We start from the raw sequence: 20,454 nt of genomic DNA, 5'->3' as shown, positions 1-20,454 counted from the left end.
TAATTGAGATTTTCTAACGTTTAATTTTACATCATGTATAGTATAATTGTCACAAGTGGTTCTGCTGTGATGGGCAATCAGTAGTACTAACATTACTTTGGTCGCCTGATTATCGTAATATCCAAATGTTTTATGGTAAGAATGCGCTCATAATAAAGAACCCATGCAGTTGTTCGTAAATGCTCTTTACTGGATACAATTCCAAGATTATGCCTGGAGCGTGGCCAGGGCCTCGTGCCCCCCGTGACTGCAGAGATTAACAGGCGACTGTGGGGGAACAATGACAACCGATCTGAAAAAGTCAGAGTTCCGTAGTTTGTTCAAATAATTTGCATATCTATATAAATAATAATGTGTGTTTTAGTAATGTGTTCTGATAAAATATGTAATAAGTATTACCACAGGTTAGAAGGAAATACAATCCCAAAAGCTACGACGAGATAATGTTAGTCAGAAGACGAACTAGTTATTTAGCTAACGTTAGCTAGCTACTTTCATAGCTATCTTACGATACTGAGGCCTACCAATATTAATGTTATCAATTTACTCTAAAGATGCTACAGTCCCATTCATGTAGCTAGGACAAAACCTGGGAAAGTAAAAATGTTATTGTACTTTCGTTTCCCTACTGACAGGCTGTATCTAGGATGGTCGTTGACTTGATTAACCAAGCCTGTTTTAATTTTAATTATATTTTTTACCTAGCCAGCGAGATCATTTTACGTCATAAAATGACGGGGGGTGGGCAAACATGAAATATTCTGCAAATGATTTGATAGAATTCCTTTCATCTTCTTTCATAGTTGCCTCAACTGATGTAAAATCAACGGAAAACATGTTTGACCCAGAAGATCCCACATTACCTTTGGATAGTCTGTTTTTTGAAAGACCTGTTATCCATAAAGTGTGAGTATATCTTTTCAAGGAAAGGAAATTATGTCAATACAACACTGTGACTCTCATATCTGTTTGTATTCTGAGTGTAATGTAGATTAATTTTGCTTTGTTACTTCCCTTTCCATAGGAAACCACTCTGTCAGAAGCAAGGTGAGCCACCTATATCAGTCTGAAATACCAGCAATGCAAGATTTCACAGTGAAATCAAATCTATTTGTTCTTTCTCTAAGTTGCCTATAAAGTGATATCCAACACGCTTCTCAGGTTTGAAACTCATAAAAACACAATACAATTTCTATTCTGTTAAATGTTTTTAATTCAATGTGTTCCAGCTCTTTATCACTGACATCGTTTTCTGTCAGCCTAATTACACTATTTTCTCCTATGTAGATTAAAAAAGATAAATTGGCATCAGGATTTTTGGCTTTTGGTTCCTCAGTGCTATCAACTGAGGAGTTAACAGAGAAGCTTGTGTCCCTTGAAATTGGTGCTGCTAGCTACCACTAAGTTCTAACCTTGTTCAAACAGAGGGTGATGTAGGTGACATTGCTTAGCTGCCACATGCTAGTAGGCTAAAGGGTGACGTAGCCTTTAGTTAACAAGTTAGCCATTAACAGTTAAAGTGTGCAGGCTAGCACAGTTGTTTGCAGCGCAATTTGCCATCCTAGCCAACTGAAGATAATGGCAGTGGCCAAAATGCCTCTTTCGCTTTCAGGCTGGACAGAGCTTCACTTTACAGTTAACCAGCTAAAATGGCAACTGTGGCCCTCTATCTCTGGGCAGAGTAATGGCTAATTGTAAGGAGGGGTGTTGCAGTGGGGGAAGGGGGCTTGGTTGTCCTCAAAAGGCCTGGCTTTGGTCTACAATTTTAAGGGGGCGCACAGAGACATCTGTATATACAGAGAGCTTTTTGAGTTTTACATATCTCCACCCTTATGGTACTTCACAGTGTTGAATGACTGTAGTTCCTGTTTCTGTGTTGTCCCATTCTTTTACAGATTCTCATGGGAGGTCAAAGACATCTTTATCTCCTTTGAAAAGAGAATATAGGAGCAACAGTCTTCTAAAGCAAAGAGGGGATGTTGTAAATTTCAATGCAGCAGATGGGTCACCTGTACAGGAAGGGCCCTGCCACTGGACTCAAGATCTCTTGGGCAAGGCTGGAAATGATACGGACCCACCTCAAGACTCAAATCACCTATATAAAGGGAATCCTTTCCCTTCAGTCTTTACCAAAAACAGTGGAGAAAGCTCACAGTTCAGGAGAAGGTATCCCAGAACTGTAGAATGTAGTATAATCCAAACTTTACTGTCTTGGCATATTTTGTTCCTAGCATTAGCATAGTTCCTTGAGGGTACATCAAGATAACAAATAATGTAGCAAAGCATCCACGACAAAATTACGCCTCATGATCATTTTGATTTTTGCAAATGTTGAACAATCTATCTCAAAGCATAGTGTACCACTAAGACTAGTTATCAAAAAATAATACAATCATTGTGATAAATGACCTGACCTAGACTGCCTTTCCCTCCATTTTTCAGTTTATTTAAACCCCCTCCAAGGACGGTCTCAGAAAGTGGTGACCATGGCAACGGTGCACTAAGTCAAAGAACATTCCGAACAAATGCCTGTTTCAATGGGCAGGTTTCAAAAGAGACAGAAGATCCATTCATCACATCCACCCATACCGCCCCCAGTTCTTTGACAGGCTCAGGTCTGCTCCGTGCACACCACCGTCCAACGTTAAAACACAACCAGCATGCAAAAAAAGCCCACATCCTTCCCCTGACACCTCAACCCCTTAATATACAAGGTAAGGCTCCACCCAGTGGCTCCGTCCAACGAACCGCGTCCCTCTGCAGTTGCTCTTACTCTGTGTGTTTGTGTGAGGAATCGGAGGTGACATCAGGTTTTCAGTGCATGAAGTAATTATTTTAATGGCCTGCCAACTACATGCACCAAAGTTTGATTTTTTCGCTACTGCAGGAGTACAAGATCTCCGAGAATCTGTTATGCTGTTTGTGTCTCCTGCCCCCTGGTCATCATCTTCAATTTATTTGATAGCGTTGGATACTGTGGCCTGTTGGCCTCTGTTTTCAGCGGCCGCTGTCTTTTCTGATCTCATCCAGTGAAGACTAAGCTGCAGCCAGCGGCAAGCAGTGTCAGAACTTCAGAAACCTGAATCATTTGAAGAACAGCCAGCTAACAAATTGAAGTTTTAAACCATAGACTGTAGAAAAAAAATATGGACCAAGTGTCTGTGATGTCACCCACTGACTATCCATGCGCTTGTGAAAAGCGGTTTTGCAATTGTGGACGTGCAGGTTTAGGGCGCCGCCATGTTGTACAGATTGGAGCCTGAGACAGGGAAACGGGGGGCCCTTATATGGGCATGAAGTGCGCAGCCAAGTGCGTCTCGTCTACTGAGTGCATGAGATACAGTAACTCAGCAGACAAGGCACACTGTCCCTTATTCATACACAAAGTATTACTATATTGTCCTAACAACACAATTACTTTACAAATCGGCACATTTGGATAAAAAATAAAAACACCCATTGTGACTACATTTCCTTGTGGGAAAAATTTTTGACTTTTAGATTGTTACCATGGTGTTACCATTGATTTACATTGAATGGGGGTGGCTGAAACACCTACATTGGAGCCAACCGCCCTGGTACTGGTGAGCACTGTTTCTCAACAAGACCAGCAAATGAGCTTCAAAAAATGGTTTTAGTTTACCTTGTTTTAAACCCATGGCTCACTGATGTTCAAGGTTTCCCCTAAGGGAAGAGTTTTTTTTGTTTCATGCCCTTTTCATGCAACAAAGACCATAAAGCTATTATTAAAAGCTGCTCTATATCCCACAGTTCTATAAAAAGGTCACGCAGGTGAATGTGTGAAAATAACTGTACCTGAGATTTTGTATTGATCTGATTTCCAATCATTCATTTTCTGATGCTGATGCTTTTAGTTTGTTGTGATATTAGTGAACATCATTATTTTGCATTGTGTTGTATAATAGATTTATAGTTTTATAGATATAATATATTGTCAGATTAATCTACAAGGCCCAAGTGCTTTTCTTTGTTGTATTCTTAGCACTTGTAACTGTACTTCCCTCTAATGTTTTTCAGCGCACTTGTTTCTGGTTATGGGTATGCACTTTCTTGTATGTCACTCTGGATAAGAGCTCTGGATATAAATCCGTTATGAAGAGTATTCTTCCCATGACAGAACCTGCGATTTGTAGCATACCGTACATGTGTGTGTGGGTTGCAGCTAGCAGGCATACAGTAGTGCTGTAACTGTATGCCTGCTAGCTGCAATGGTGTGGTATATGCGTCAGGCATGGTATGCTTTCATGTCAAATCATCATTTACACCATCTTATCCTGGGTTGGAGTGCGCTAAGCAAGCATATAGTATGCCTGACCCATATAGTTAAGCACCCAAGTTACAATGCACTGTAGTCCAGCAGATGGCACAATTTCTGAGAAGCATACTAATCCAGAATCCTGAGTGTATATGCTCCCATTATTTCTAAGCATTGCAGATCACTGTAGCTCGATACATTAATAGGGTATGGTTTAATGACCTGATTTTCTTTATTTTTATCAATAGACTATAAGGCAAAACAATAGCAGTACAAATTTTCTGAACCACAGCAACAACAGTAGGTGCTGAATACCTAGTACTGTTGATAGGTATCTGACAATTACAAATGCTTGTAATTGTAAAATCATAGTGCCTAGTGGTTATCCTTTAGAGCAAAATCTTACACAAAAATGTATTGAAGGTATATGAATTCACGCATTGAGAAGTGACCAAAAGGGTTCTATACTCATATTCAGTGTGATGAAACAAGGTTCTAATTAGACCTCGCCATTTGAGAGCAACACCGTGGCACAAACAAACAGTCTCTTTCATCTGTCTGAATACCCGAGAGACCCAACGTGTTGTAGCTAAGGTGATCATCACCCACTTTCCTCCCTTTCCTTCCGTTTACAGTTCACATTTCCTGTTTAAACCGTAAAAGGGAAGCCTTATCATAGCACACAACTTTTGTCATCTCACTCAAAAGTATCTTTAGTCAGAGCTGCAACTTGTTTGATGGTGTCGCAATAGACAGACAGAAATAAGCTCCCTGTTTCATTACAATGAATATGATTATTGAAGACTTTTTGGTGACTGCTCCAGGCTTGAACTCATAAGGAACTTTCAGTTCCCTTATTGTAAAAGTAACCCCATGTAAACATTGCGACATTGCAATTATAAATACTGTTATATTTATGTCAAAACTGGAATAAACTACATTCTACAATTAGAAATTTAGAATTCGTAGGCTTTCGGTTTGGTTGGCGAGAGGTACAAGTTTTGCTCTAAAAGACGATTTTGATGATACCAGCGCTTGTAACTGTAGCGTTCTATTTTCACTCAGTTTGAACAGTGTGGCCTCATTCACACAAGCATGAGAAGCCGATACGTCAGTGCAAACAATATGGGTTCTTCAAGCCATTGTGGCATTGGCATATACAGTGAACACCATAATTAATTGGACAGTGACACATTTTTTGTTATTTTGGTTCCGTACACTTTCAGTTTGAAAGGGCACAATGACAATGAGGTTGAAGTGCAGACTTAATTTCAGGGTATTTTCATCCGTATCGGATTAACTGTTTAGAAATGTAGAACCTTTTGTACATAGTCCCTCCCCCCGCATTTTCTGGCATCAAAGATATTGGATAGTTTAGCATAATGTAGAATAGTACAGCATTCATTTTTCATACTTGGTTGGATATCCTTTGCATGCAATGACTGCTTGGATCTGTAACGCATAGACATGTAACTTGGGTATCTTCCCTGGTGATGCTCTGCCAGGCCTGTACTGATTGTTTTGGGTACTTTTTGCCTTCAGTGACAACGAGGTAGCTGACTTGAACCTCATTGTCATTGTATCCTTTCTAGATCCTTATTAGAACATTGGCCACAAGTGGTCTTGTAGCCAGTGTGGTTATGATTTGGAATCACATAACTGTTGTAAACTCAGTTAGAGATTGATTATTTATTGATGACTGTTTTAATTACAGGTGGAACAGGGTCAGGAATTCTTCGTCCGGTCACTGAAATCCGTATCCTATTGCTATGAGCTTTTGTTATGAGCTTTTGTTTATTGCAGCTAAATAATATGTCACATTTCTTAAATCATCTTTGTGTACAGTATGTTGCGGCATATTCGTATATACTGTATATTGAATTGGAGTTCTGATTTTTTACACTTTCGTACTGGCCCTGTAGGGCCATTTTCATATTCAGTGTGGCAAATCTGTCCAAACCATAGGCCTCATCACAGTTTTACCAGTGTCACCACTGTCTTTAATTTATTGGTGCCAGTGTATGCATTTTATATTTAACTGTAAAATAAACCTAGGCCTTGGTTTTGGTGTTCTTCCTTGGATTTTTTATTATTCATTATTTTCTCTTTTTTTAATTGATTGCGCAGGTAACTGGCATAACGCCATGTTTTAAAGGTTGAAGGCATTGAACAAATGCAAATTTAAGCCTTAATATGGTTCACACAGCTGCACAATTCAGATCCGTCTTCAATGAGTTTCCCTACTTCAATTACGTTCAGTCGAAAGCCCTGGATGACGTAAGGAGGCATCTTTTATTGAGACTTTAAACTCAGACGTCATTAAACTCAAAATGTCTGAGTATATATTGACTGTTGAATGTAACGTTTTTGCAGGTTCTTTACACAGGCAAAAACTTTGTGGCTTGTGCACCCACTGGCTCGGGAAAAACAGTGCTCTTTGAATTGGCAATAATTCGGTTGCTGATGGAAGCCCCTTCACCCTGGCAGAATATCAAGATTGTCTACAGTACGTGCTCATTTAACCTCAAGCACTACATGGTTTTTCATGAATATTGGCACGACGTGAATAGGTACTGTCGTATAAGTAAAATAGGACATTCACTGGAGATGTTTATTCAACATTCAGGGCAAAATGTGCAGTTTTCTGGGTAGACCGGTCTGGCTCAGAATGCTGATTTATCTTTCTGCTATACTGACTCGTGACTTTGGACAACACCTTTATATCTTTGTTACTTGAACATTTAAGATAACATATAGTCTATTGGTGAGGGAAAAAACATGTAAAATCAGTAAACCATTAGTCTGTTGTCTGCCTGTGGCCTATAAATATAGATTCCATGAAACATGGGATTCCTTTGTAGATCCTTGATATAAATAGCTTGACTGAAAAGCCTTTGATATTCTTTTAGTGGCACCAATTAAAGCCCTTTGCAGTCAGCGGTATGAAAATTGGAAGCAGAAATTTGGGCCTTTGGGGCTGAGCTGTAAGGAGCTGACAGGAGATACAGAGATCGAGGACTTCTTTGAGATTCAAGATGCTCATCTCATCATGACTACACCAGTGAGTGACACTTTCGACTAGCACTCATTCTTGGTGGCTTAGCTGGATGAGAGCAGCCAAAACCCGGCTGCTGTACAGGCAGTAAGCGTTTCACTCCCCTGAGGATCTGTGGCAATCTTTCCCCGCTCCTCCCCAGGAAAAGTGGGACAGCATGACCAGGAAGTGGAGGGATAACTGTCTGGTTCAGCTGGTCCGGCTCTTCCTCATTGACGAGGTAAGCATTTGAACACATCCGTTGATTGCTTGTGCGGTAAGTATAGGGGGGTCTGTAGCGTAGTGGTTAAGGTACATGACTGGGACCCGCAAGGTCGGTGGTTCGATCCCAGGTGTAGCCACAATAAGATCCACGCAGCCGTTGGGCCCTTGAGCAAGGCTCTTAACCCTGCATTGCTCCAGGGGAGGGTTGTCTCCTGCTTAGTCTAATCAACTGTACGTCGCTTTGGATAAAAGCATCTGCCAAATGACATGTAATGGTAAGTACATTGTAAGACTTGACTTTATTGAACTATAACTTGGTACCATGCCAGTACATCCTTTTGTAGTTTTACACATGCCTGTGAACCTCTCAGGTCCACGTGGTGAAGGACACAACCCGTGGTGCGACGCTTGAGGTCGTCGTCAGCAGGATGAAAACGATGCATACCTACCGCTCTGCTGAAAACCCCGACCCCAAACTCGCCATGAGATTTGTGGTGGTTTCAGCGACCATTCCAAACATTTCTGACGTGAGTTCCTGCCAGCATTACAGCACAGTCCAAATCAACCTGTACTGTCCATTAAAATCTGCACAGTCACGTGTCTTTGCTCAAATCGCGTGAAGGTTAATATTTGCTCTGCAGATAGCCGATTGGCTCTCGGACGGGAAGGGTCCGGCCACCTGTCTGGAGATGGATGAGACGTTCAGGCCAGTGAAGCTGAGGAAGGTGGTGCTGGGCTTCCCCTGCGGCACCACGCAGACCGAGTTCAAGTTCGACCTGTCCCTCAACTACAAAATGGCCACCGTCATCCAGACCTACTCTGAAGACAAGCCCACACTCGTGGCGAGTATCGCGGCTCTTTCGGGTGGAGGACAGGCCGTGGCAGCAGGGAGGACGAGGAGAGCTGTTGTAACGGTCGCTCTCTGTCGCCCCCTGCAGTTCTGCTCCACGAGGAAAGGGGTGCAGCAGTCTGCCACAGTGCTCGCCAAAGACGCCCGCTTCATCATGAGCGCCGAACACAGGCAGAGGTCATTCCACTTCCTGCCCTTCCCTGGATTTTTACCACTTTGTTTTGGCACAAACACTTACACTTCTGCTCTAGGAATATTTCACTGCAGTTTAACTTGTATTGTGAATACAACCAATAAAATGCTTGTCTATTTATGTAACATGATGGATATTTTTTCACCAGCTTTTTTTGAACAGGTTGTATTGCTGAACTGCATAATAATAGTATATGTAAGCTTCTGTTCTTCACAAATTTATTCTGATAGTACATGTCCTTTTTATTTAACAAAAATAAATTTCTTTATTCTAGGTTGATGCAGTATACAAACTCTCTGCATGATTCTAAACTGAGAGGTTTGTGCCTTCTTGAAATTTGCTTGGCAATGATTTGTCAACGTGCTCAGAAATGTGTCTACACAGGTGTATTATGCAGCTATTAAAAACATACAAAGCCAGGCTGTAAAGATGAATGTTTACGTTCAGGTTTTTAGCATGTTTTTTCGCGTGTTCCAGATTTGGTGATGTATGGAGTTGGTTTCCATCACGCTGGGGTCGAAGTGTCGGACAGAAAATTAATTGAAGACGCTTTCACAGTCGGAGACCTACCAGTACTTTGTGAGTTTCACTTTCTCCACTATGAGGAGTCTGTGTTATCTATCTATGGGGCGACATGGCTCAGGCAGTAAGAGCAGTCGTCTGGCAGTCGGAGGGTTGTCTGGCCGTGTCGAAGTGTCCCTGAGCAAGACACCTAACCCCCAAATGCTCCTGACGAGCTGGTTTGTGCCTTGCATGGCAGTCAATCGCTGTCGGTGTGTGAGTGTGTCTATGAATGGGTGAATGAGAAGCATTAATTGTACAGCGCTTTGGATAAAGGCGCTATATAAATGCCAACCATTTACCATTTACCATCTATTGATGGGCTGGAGTCTGTACAACCATCTGCCACCAGGAAAAAACAGCCTGAAATGATTTGCCTGTTTTTGAAAATATTACTGAGCTTTCTCCCTCAACATTTTTGATTTGCTTGCATGAGTGTCAAACCAAAATGTAGACATTATTAGAAGGTAGAAGTAGATGGGTGCTCCTTGATGAGCACTACAATAACATTAAGTAGTGTTCTCAGATTTTCTGTGACCGTTCGCTCTACAAATACGAAGTGAGGAGGCTCCCAATAGGACAATTTTATCGTGTCAAAAAAGGAACGGTCTGTGGATTAAATTGTAGAATTTATGCCTGTCATTGCGGCTGTGTAAAGACTTAAAGGCTTGATTTATGTGTTTGTGTCTGTGGAGGAATAAGCTCTGAGAAGTAATTTACTTCAACCGCAGTGTACTGTCAAAAACGTCGCCAAGCTCGAGGCAGAATCTTACGATCGCTCTAAGTTAATGCAGAAATCAGTTGTTGGTTTTGTTGTGATCCAGTTACGACCAGCACGTTAGCGATGGGAGTGAACTTACCCGCTCACCTCGTGGTGATCAAGTCCACCATGCACTACGTGGGAGGGTCGTGTGAGGAGTACAGCGAGACTGACATGTTGCAGATGATTGGACGAGCAGGCCGACCCCAGGTAATGCATGTACAATGTGGGTATTTAAAAAATTTTTTATCACATCCATCTGGTACACCGTTTTTGTTGTCCGAAGTCAACATCAGTGAATACCTATTTCGAAGCACATCAGTAATGATTTATTTACATGTGTTTTGAAAATATGGTTTGTTTTTTTTAGTTTGACACATCAGCAACTGCAGTGATCATGACCAGGTCCCAGACAAAAGACAAATACACACGGTTAATGAGCGGGGCTGAAACCATCGAGAGCAGGTGCGCTTATGCTCATTTCGGGGAAGGATAATGGCGTTTTGATCGGTGTATTCTGTATAATAATAGCAGGGAAAAAAAAAAAAGAGCCATCATCAGTTGGAATGCTTTCTGTAGTTTGGTCCTCAACTCTTTGTTAGAAAAATCTGCGAACAAATCAAAAAAAAGTGTATTAAAATATCTCAGTATCTGTGCATGAATCACAGATTATGTAATGGGGTCTGCACTTTTAACCAAACTATCTAATAATTAATTCAGTTCATAACAAGTATAGGATATATGGTTCACCAATGCAAAATGTGCAGTAATTATAGTAATACTTATAGAATATAGTCATTTCTTTACTATGTATTGAATTACAGGATGTGCTGATGTGCATGTGTGTATCTCACCGTTTGCTATTTCACTTGGTGATGATGTATTGAGTCTTTGCATGGCCTTTGCGCTCCAGCCTGCACACACACCTTGTGGAGCACTTAAACGCGGAGATCGTTCTCCACACTATCTCCGACGTGAATGTGGCCTTGGACTGGGTTCGCTCCACGTTCCTTTACATCCGAGCTCTGAAGAACCCCAGACATTACGGTGAGCTATGGTCCTGCCCACTGCCTGCTTTGGATGATATAATGATGTAACAGCACAGCTGTTCACCGTGAGAGCTTTCACTTGTATACGTGTTATTGCATATAAGTGATTGAGCAAATTCTCCTTTTCTAGGTTTCCCATCTGACCTGGACAGAGCTGGAATTGAAATGAAACTCCAAGGTTTGATGTGGAAGGGTGGCTCACTTATTTTTGTTGGTATTACCGGTGGAATTGAATGAGTATATGCATCTAATCTCCTTTTAGAGCTCTGTCTGAAGAACCTGAATGAACTGGCAGCCATAGGCCTGATCACTATGGATGAAGATATCAACTTCAAGCCTACTGGTGAATGGCCTTTTATTGTGCTTGTTAAATAGATCTGTGCTTTGTCTTTGTGTTTTGTTGGTCCATTAGAAGTTTCTAGAAGAGGAATCTCAAACTCGTCAGGTCCTGCTGGTGTGTTTGAGCACTTATGTGCTTAATTTAAGTCACTGATTTGGGTCCACACACCTTCTTTTCAAGGCCTAAACCGGCTGCTAATTGAAATGAACAAAACCTGCAAATACTACAGCCAGCCAAGACAGGAGTTTGTGATCGCTGGTCTATAACCTCCTGCATGAATATAACTGCAATATATGCCTGAAGGTGTTTGGAAAATGTGTGTTTTCGGTTACGGGTTACTCCGATGTGTGATAGAGGAACAGATTGGCTGATTTACTGTGCATATACGCATGGTTTTCCACAGTGGAACGATTGATGTTCCCATGGCGCACATCCATGTTTGCAAATGGAAAACTTTCATTCCTGACTTACAGAAGCCGGGAAGCTTATGGCCCGATACTACATCGCGTTTGACACCATGAAGCAGTTCAGTCTGCTGTGTGGAACAGAAACACAACCTGAGCTGGTAGGTGCATAGAAGGACATGTATATTTTTTTTCTTCATTTATTTCTATTGTTGGGGAAGTGTAGTTGTGCACTTAGGGGAAATCTGTTCCTTGCAGCTCCAACTGATCTCCAAAAGCAAGGAGTTCAGTGACATTCAGTTGAGAGTGAACGAGAAGCGAACGTTGAACACCTTGAACAAGGATAAAAACAGGATAACAATCAGGTTAGAGGAGGGATCTTGAATTGTCCTTGAGGATAAGATCACTTGCCTGCAGGTAAAGAGAGCACTCAACTTTATGTCTCCTTAACTTTTGCCTTTTTGTGCTATTCATAGGTACCCCATGGAGGGGAAGATAAAGAACAATGAAATGAAAGTTAACTGGTAAGTCACAGAAACTTTCCCACTCGCAGTGTGACGAGTGCATGTTTGATGACTGCTTCAAATATTGAAATAATGAAGAAAGACTCAATTTGGCTTAGTTTGCCCTGAAGATGAAATGAAAAGGGCCTTGCATGAAAAAGACTTGAGGGCTAATAAAGGATAAAAAAAAAAACGAATGAATAACCAAAGCATTTTTCAACACTGTCCTTATACAGGAATTTTCATAAATATTTATTCAATATCTGCTTTTGTAGACATCGATCACAAAGCTCAGAAATACTGACAATTTACATAGATTTTACATAAGCAATGTACTTTAATGTTGAACCTACTGTTTGTAGCCCATTAATCCATCAAATTGAAGGCATTAGTACCTTATACAGGTTGCCTATGCAAATATCTCCCTGTTCTTGACCTTGTGATCATTTTCTTTCTACAGCCTCGTTCAAGCTCAGCTTGGCAGCATCCCAGTTCAAGAGTTTGGATTGACACAGGACACTGGGAGAATATTCAGAATTGGAATACGTATAAGCAAATGTAATGAATTTCCTCCACTGGTGTCGATAAATAGCCTTGAAGAACAGCCTACAGCATTCCTTACAGTTTAAAGCAAATATTATGATATGAGCAAAATTGGATAAGATGGTTTAGTATCAATACCACACTGTGTTTTTGAAGCGCCCTGCTGTATTATGTTATTCCTGAGGGCATTATTAGTCTAATTAAATAAAGTTGATAATGGTTTTAATTGAACCAGGCCTGTTTGAGTACCTGAAGCAGCTGCCTAAGAAGAGCTTCTCTGCGCTGTTGAACACCCTGATTTTGGCCAAGTGCTTCCGGGCCAGGCTCTGGGAAAACTCTCCATTTGTCTCAAAGCAGTTGGAGAAAATCGGTGGGTTTGAAAAACTAAAAGGATGTTCCACAAATTACGATTATACGTCCTAAAATTCAAAATATTATTTTTCCTTGCACCTCGTTAATTTAATGGGTGAAATTAGATTGCAGCAGTGGCTTTTTCCAGTCACCCCCTGATTCTAGGTTTTGGTCGAAGAGAATCACAGATTCGGACCTCCAGTAATGAAAGCAAGCTGCAAAAACAAGCAGCAAACCATCCTCTCCGAGACTGGCAGGCATCAGTGTTTGACCGTGTAGCAAAACAATCTCTTTTCAGTAGAACAATTTCAGTTTCAGTCCTGAAAGCCTGCTGGTCATTTTCAGTGGTGGAGCTACGCTGTCACTGTAACTCCTTATTGGACAGGCAGTAATCTGCAGGGAGAGAATGTAGCCTTGAACCAGATCGTCCTTGTTAGAATAGCAATGGTGGGCCATTAACAGGAGTATGATTCTGAACAGCCTTCTCAAGGCCCTGTACTGCTCGTTGTACAAAGTGAATGAAGCCTATTACCTCACAGGGCCTTTAAGGACAAAGTGGAGTTATAGTGGCATTGACCTTAGAGGACCTTACAGCACAAGTCGTCTTAATTCCTTCTGCCTACTGCAACACTGGGGTGTATTATGAGCAACGTTTAATGCCAAACAGCCAACAGACATGCCCTTGTAGGTTAGCCAGCTGGTGCCCTGGTACAGGGGGGGGGGGGCTGCATTATAGATGCCTGTCTGTTTTGTGAACTCACCCAATTTTCTGGGCACATCTGACAAGGCTAAACCCCCCTGGCCATGTGCTACTCTCATTTCACAGGACTGTCTCTCTCTACCGCAATGGTGAACGCGGGACTGACCACATTCCTCAAGATCCAGCAGACGAATGCCAGAGAGCTGGAGATGGTATTTGAGAAGAAACTATGTTTCCTTCATGTTCTGGCTACTCAGCCGGTTGTGCGTTTCAAAATGAATCCGGGCAGACCAAGCATCTGTTGTCGCATAACGTTTTCCAGATTGTCAACAGACATCCGCCATTTGGTAACCAGATCAAGGAGGCTGTCGAGCATCTTCCGAAGTATGAAGTCAGTTTGGAACAGGTGACTGATTGAAAAAAAGATCACTGGACGTTCAAGAGTTAATGGTTCATTCTGACTACTAATTGATGGTTCATTCTAATTAATCATTATTTAATTTAGTCTACAAATAGACTATAATTGAAAATGATCTGTGTCTGGATTGAACTTCTACTGTCTTCTTTTTTAGATTCCAAGATACAGTGTTGCGACAGCAGAGATCCTTGTTACAGTGAACTTGAAAAACTACGAGCAGCTGATGTCAAAGAGAACGTCTCCTGACCACCATTATGTCACCCTAATTATAGGGGATTGCAACAATAATGTGGTGTTCCTGCAAAACATCACGTAGGATTTGTCCTAACATTCCGAAGGCTTTGGGAAGGGCACACAAACACACAATGTACACACACACACACACTCAAACAAAATTGAGTTACTTTGTGTAATGTTTTCCTCTCACTCAGAGACTCTCTCTTGCTGAAGTCTGGAAGCTGGTCAAGAAAAATTGAAGTCACAAGAACTCCCAAAGGAGAGGAGCTCAGTGTGAACTTGGTCAGCTCAGAATTTGGTATGTGGTCTTGGAACAATGCATGCTTGCATGCTTTTCTTTTATTCAAGACATTCAAGCCTTTCTTTGTCTTCATAATATGGCCAGAAGATGTATGGGGCATGAAAACAAACAAAAAAATGCATATTGCGTTGTTCTGTGTTTGCTGACCCTAATGTTTTACCTATGTACACAAGTAATGCTTCTTTTATGTATTTGCTTCTCATACAGTTAATAATTGATGTGATCGCACTGTAACACATTGAGGGCAGTGGGCCTAGACCAGGGGTCGGCAACCCTGGTCCTGAAGAGCCGCAGGGTGTGCTGGCTTTCGTTTCCACCTTAAAATAAGCAACCGATTCAGACCCAAGAAACCAGGTGAGGTGAGTTAAATGTGCAATCAACGGCTTTCATTGATCAATTAATGCCAAGTAACAACGAAAGCCAGCACACCCTGCGGCTCTCCAGGACCAGGGTTGCTGACCCCTGGCCTAGACAAATGGACAACGCATTGGCATTATGATAAAGTATGTTGATGCATGACGGTTGTCCTGGAATATCAAGTTTACTACTACATTATCAAGTCAACTACTACTACCGAGTAGTTTGTGGCTTATATGGAAAAATATTAGCAGAAAATGGTCTTGAGATGAATGGTTAACTTTGAAACCACAATGACAAAGCAAGTGGAAAAGTATTTTAAAAGTTCTTAACACAAATGAGTTGTCTTTGTTTTCAGAAAAAGTAAACATGTGTGCATTAAATTTATCAAATTGCACCTACTTTTCCTCCTGAAGTGGGACTGGACATTCAGCAGAAGTACAGCGCATTCTACTCTGGAGCGAGGCGCTTTGCGTCTGAAACGGACAGCTGGGAGAACGCGCAGTCTACGGCAAAGAGAGAACAGGGTGCTGAAGAGAGCGCACAGGCTACAGCACCTAGAGCACAGAGCACAGTGCAGAAAGCACAGGGCACAATGCAGAAAGCACAGGGCACTGCACAGAGGACTAATGCTAAGTCCCTAACTGCCAGCCACTTAGGCAATGGTAAGACGGTTCAACATTACAATTCAAATTACACTACACTTTTAATAGTGTGATTATACTGTTGCCTCATCATAATCATGTTATTATTATTATAGGTGTTCCATCACTTGTTGATACTTACGTAAACGCCTCCAATTATGTTTGGCATAGCGTGTGTTATTGTGAAGAGCCACACAGCTGGCTGTATGGATAACACAGACACTAAGTAAACATACATGCTCTGTTAGATAATGTCCTTTCATTGATTCCGATGGAATAATTGACCTAAGAAGCAAAAACATTGATGCTAATGTTGTAATGCTTCTTTTTTAATTGAAGATTCTTCAAAAGAGAACGTAGATCAAGGGAAAAGAGAGTGCAACCACTTCTGTAAAAACAAGGACCAATGTGGACATGACTGTTGTAAGTAACTGAAATGTACATGCAATAAGGTAATGTGCATTCACATAGCTATGCAATAGCAGTCAAAAAAGTTTCAAAAAACAATTCACAATGTAATAAACTAACAAAAGTCTTATTTCTAATGTGAAATTACAAATTACCTATTGTTCATTGCTTTGACATATACTGGTTCCAGGCCAATTCACAGGATATGATAAACCGTAGTTTTAGTACATCTTATCCGTTAATTTGCCAGCACTGCAATGTATCATTAACGTTGTTGTGTTTCTCACAGGTAAGGTTGGTGTACACATGGTGTTGAAAAGGCCCTCGCATGCGGAGTCCGGTTTCTCTTCCTACCTCAGAGACCTGAGAACCAGGAATGAGACACTCGTGCAGACTCCTGTTAAGCGCCTGAAGGCGAGTTGAGCAGACCGTTATCCCTCTGCATTTCATTCCTCCATAGGGCACGGTAGCACTAAAAACCAACAGAACATCTTTGTACAGTGCTGTATGTCTACCAGGAAAACCTAAAAACCATTGTCCCGGCTTTCAGGTTTGTTGGCTGGCAGGCAGTCATGGTCGATGATTAACAGGAAAACCGCATTGTGTACTATTCTAAATCCTTAGGGCATTATGGCTCTCAGTCAACCAAACCTTACATTTTAACAAACAAAAGTGCTGTAATTCAGTGGGTGAGTCATACATGAGGCTCTGATTTATGCGGGTTATTACTGCATTTCTCCAGGATACATCTTTCAACAGTACACACCACCTGTAATGTCCTGGCCACCCTTGTGAGTGAGGTCTGAGTAAAGCTTCACAGTGACAGTTGTCAGTGTCGTACGTGTAAACTGCAGTTCTTCCTTTAGATGAAAATGTGCAACCAGCCTGGGGCTGCTGCCATGCACCAGTTCTCATACAAGCCCAAAGACATCCTGCCTGCTGCCCCAAGGTAAACCCGAAACATTTCATAGGTTTGTAAGGTAGGCCATTAACATACAACCTAATAGACCCAGTTTAATTTTTTTATATTATTATTATAATAAAAAAACAACACAGCAGTCGATCGAGTGGTGGTAGGAACAAGACAAGTGTGATTTTTGGTTGTTAGCAGTAGTTGCAGGTCTGGAATAATGGACTGATTCACAAAACAGTGTGCAGGTATGCATATATTAAATCACATATGTATGTACAGCTGTATATATGTTTTGAAGGTGTGAAGGGAACCAATATTTTCTCCCAACATCAGAAGAAAATGTGGACTACTTGGAAGATTTTGAAACACATCAGCAGATATCAGGAGGGCCCTATTATGATGGTACATGACTCAAAGCCTTGCTGTTCAGGGACTTATGTTGCTGACTCACAGTAGAGTACTTATTAAGTGATTGACAGACCATTTTAAGACCGTTTCAGCTCTGATTGTTGGGTTAATTCACTTGCTGCCAGCAAAGCAGGCAGTTATGCCTGAGACTGATCACTGCATTATGATTGATCCTGTGCAATCGCGATTGAGGAATGCGTATACCCCTGACTTCCTCTGCTGTTTGTGCGTTTGCAGACTATAGCAGCTACTTGGAAGACCTGACTGAGGAGGAAACACCTGTACAAACTGCTTCTGAGCCACAAAGTACAGCTTCACTTTTAAGAAAAACATTTGGTTAATCTGATGTAATCTGATATTTGCCTTGTTCTCTTATTTTAACCTGTGTCTGCGGAGTAAAGTGTGTTTGACGAACAAGACTAACAATGGGCAACAAGCCACCTTCACTGCAGGTGGAAAGTAAAGTAAATATGTGCAGTTAGCTATCTCGACTGCATTGTAAGTAATTCAGTTGCCCTGATATTTGTATGTTCTTGCTTTCAGATGTCCCGGTTTGGAGGCAGTCTGACACTGGCATAAAAGGGACATTCAGCAGCACCATTGTAGGCCAGTCCTCTGCTTCTTTTGACACAAAGGGCACACGTCATTTCGATGACAGTGGCTGCTTCTCATCAGATGCTCTCAATGTGACCTTTGACCTGGGTGTAGATGACTGGGATGATATCGACGAAGCCAATTTAGTGAATGCCAGTGAGATTTCATACACCAGGACTCCGACCACAGACTGCAGCACACAAAGAGGTATTATGTCAGCAGACCCCTGTAAACTCATGCTGAAGAAATCCTCAATTAGGATGAGTCGAAACTGTAATGCTATTAAATTAATAACAGTTGATATTACAGTGCACAGAAAACAAACTTTTGACTGTCAAAGTGACTTTAATTTCTAGCTCTGGTGCATGTGTTTAAGTGTGTACTAATTCAAACCTTGGATGAAGCCTTGATTATGTGCATTTTTACAGATTACTCAGCGCCATTGACTTCTTATGAACAGCCAAAACCCATCTTTGCACAGCTCAGTAGATCACATATGTAAGTTCCTTGCTGAAGGGTAAAGTGTAAAGTAACACATTTAAATAGGGAATATATAATGGAAGATTTGAAACATATAAAAGATTAGAAATACACTCAGTGAGCACTTTATGATGTATTTATTAGACTTATTAGACTGAGACTTCTGCTGCTGTAGCCTATCCACTTAGAGGTTTGATATATTATGTGTTCACAGATGCTCTTCTACATACCACTACTGTAATGTGTGGATATTTGCATTACTGTCACCTTCCTGTTCGCTTCGACCAGTCTGACCCATCTTCTCTGACCTCTCTCATTAACAAAACATTTCTGCATGCAGAACTGCTGCTCACTGGATATTTTTTGTTTTTTGCACCATTCTCTGCAAACTGTACAGACTCTTGTGCGTGGGTCTGAGGAGAGTGGCAGTTTCTGAGATACTCAAACCACCCTGTCTGGCACCAACAATCATTCCACAGTCAAAGTCACTTAGATCACATTTCCTCCCCATGCTAACATTTGGTCTGAAAAACAGCTGAACCTCTTGACCACGTCTGCATGCTTTTATGCATTTAGTTGATAACATATGATTGGCTGATTAAATATTTGCATTAACAAGCTGGTGTACAGGTCTACCTAATAAAGTTATCACTGAGTGTATATAGAAATAAACAGTAGCCATAAATACTGAATAAGCTTTTATCAGTAAAATCATGGTAACACAATTGAAAATACATTTGTTTCAAATAAACCATTCAAAATGCACATAAGTTACTTTGTCTTTGTTTCAGGGCGAGCTCTGCCAATGTCAGACCTCAAGAGTCTCAGTGTCTTGGTCACATTCCAAATAAACCAATGGATAACTGGAGCCAATCGGACGATGGTTTTGTGAGTTACTGTGGTACAGACCGTGTACCCTTTTATAGAGTAGCTACTGTAATCCTGTTTTTATACAATGTTTCCAGACTGAAATAAAATAATCCTTCAATTTAAAAACTTAACCTACTTTTGGATTACCAAGACTGGGTTTATTAAGGTCATTCAGCTGGTAAAGGTGCTCGCTATGAGTAGAGGCACTTACTGCATTTTAGCACCCCCTAATGGCATATTGGAAGAGTGCATAATAAAGATTCTTTGTCAGAAATACAAAATGTATATATTTCTTTAATTCTCAGAAAACGTGCGGTGAAATGTATGGAAACAGGGTGAGTCCCTCCTTCCCAAGACTGAAGTCATCGCAATTGGGCACCTTGAATAGAACACTCAATTTCTTTTCGAAGCCAAATGCTGTGGAACGTGATGGGATTTCTGGAAGGTATGGGTTTGTGAAGTTAAAGTGTACAAATACTTTATACCTCACTATTTTTTTATAATCTGTCTATTCTATGTTTTTTTTAACGAGAGTATTGTGACCACGGTATGTCTATTACATTTGCAGATTCCAGGGGAAAGAAGACTCTTCAGAAGTTGAAGCATTCCTTGGAATATTTGAAGGAATATTTTAGTGCTTTTATCAACTGTTGGATGAGCTGAACTTTACAGCATTGTAACTTTCAATGTTACACAATATAGTTCCCTGTAGTCTGCAATACATGTATTGTTCACCCTGCTGATTGGCAGCCATTGTGAATGTCTTTGTTTTGTTAAAGGTGTCAGTTTGGAATAAAACCTGGTTACTTCATTACTATTACTTGGTTACTATTTGCATGAAAATTCATTTTACCTGAATAAAAATGCACTTGCTTCTTCAAAAACAATGGCTCAAAATCTATTTGTTCTTGTTCTGCTCAAAAGAAAACATATGCTAAGACAAGCCTTTAAATTATAAATATTATCAATAAATAAATTACCATGTTAGTTTTAAAATGTAGCAAATAATTGCATTATAATTTGGATTTGACTTGC

At 40.9% G+C, this 20,454-nt stretch overlaps 1 protein-coding gene across 1 annotated transcript; it reads left to right on the top strand.

Annotated features, from left to right (window-relative positions):
- The first annotated feature begins 233 nt into the window (after positions 1 to 233).
- hfm1 (helicase for meiosis 1) lies at positions 234 to 20,124 on the top strand. The gene is made up of 38 exons (XM_061242743.1): positions 234 to 300; positions 804 to 906; positions 1,025 to 1,047; positions 2,106 to 2,166; positions 2,443 to 2,714; positions 5,991 to 6,032; positions 6,483 to 6,553; positions 6,650 to 6,782; positions 7,186 to 7,337; positions 7,474 to 7,551; positions 7,907 to 8,062; positions 8,177 to 8,377; positions 8,474 to 8,562; positions 8,853 to 8,896; positions 9,056 to 9,157; positions 9,964 to 10,109; positions 10,270 to 10,364; positions 10,813 to 10,946; positions 11,079 to 11,126; positions 11,211 to 11,291; positions 11,762 to 11,853; positions 11,951 to 12,057; positions 12,169 to 12,216; positions 12,656 to 12,753; positions 12,974 to 13,108; positions 13,916 to 14,001; positions 14,112 to 14,195; positions 14,362 to 14,519; positions 14,639 to 14,742; positions 15,519 to 15,718; positions 16,100 to 16,169; positions 16,444 to 16,568; positions 17,021 to 17,103; positions 18,134 to 18,276; positions 18,498 to 18,567; positions 19,341 to 19,437; positions 19,725 to 19,864; positions 19,988 to 20,124. Exons 2-38 carry the CDS (start codon positions 836 to 838, stop codon positions 20,052 to 20,054), a joined length of 3,906 nt encoding a protein of 1,301 aa, XP_061098727.1. The 5' UTR covers positions 234 to 300; positions 804 to 835; the 3' UTR covers positions 20,055 to 20,124.
- Positions 20,125 to 20,454: the final 330 nt, after the last annotated feature.

The sequence above is a fragment of the Conger conger genome, chromosome 5, assembly GCF_963514075.1.
Source record: "Conger conger chromosome 5, fConCon1.1, whole genome shotgun sequence".
NCBI lineage: Eukaryota > Metazoa > Chordata > Actinopteri > Anguilliformes > Congridae > Conger > Conger conger.
Note: the sequence above shows the minus strand (reverse complement) of the source record. Positions and strands in the feature narration are given on the sequence as shown.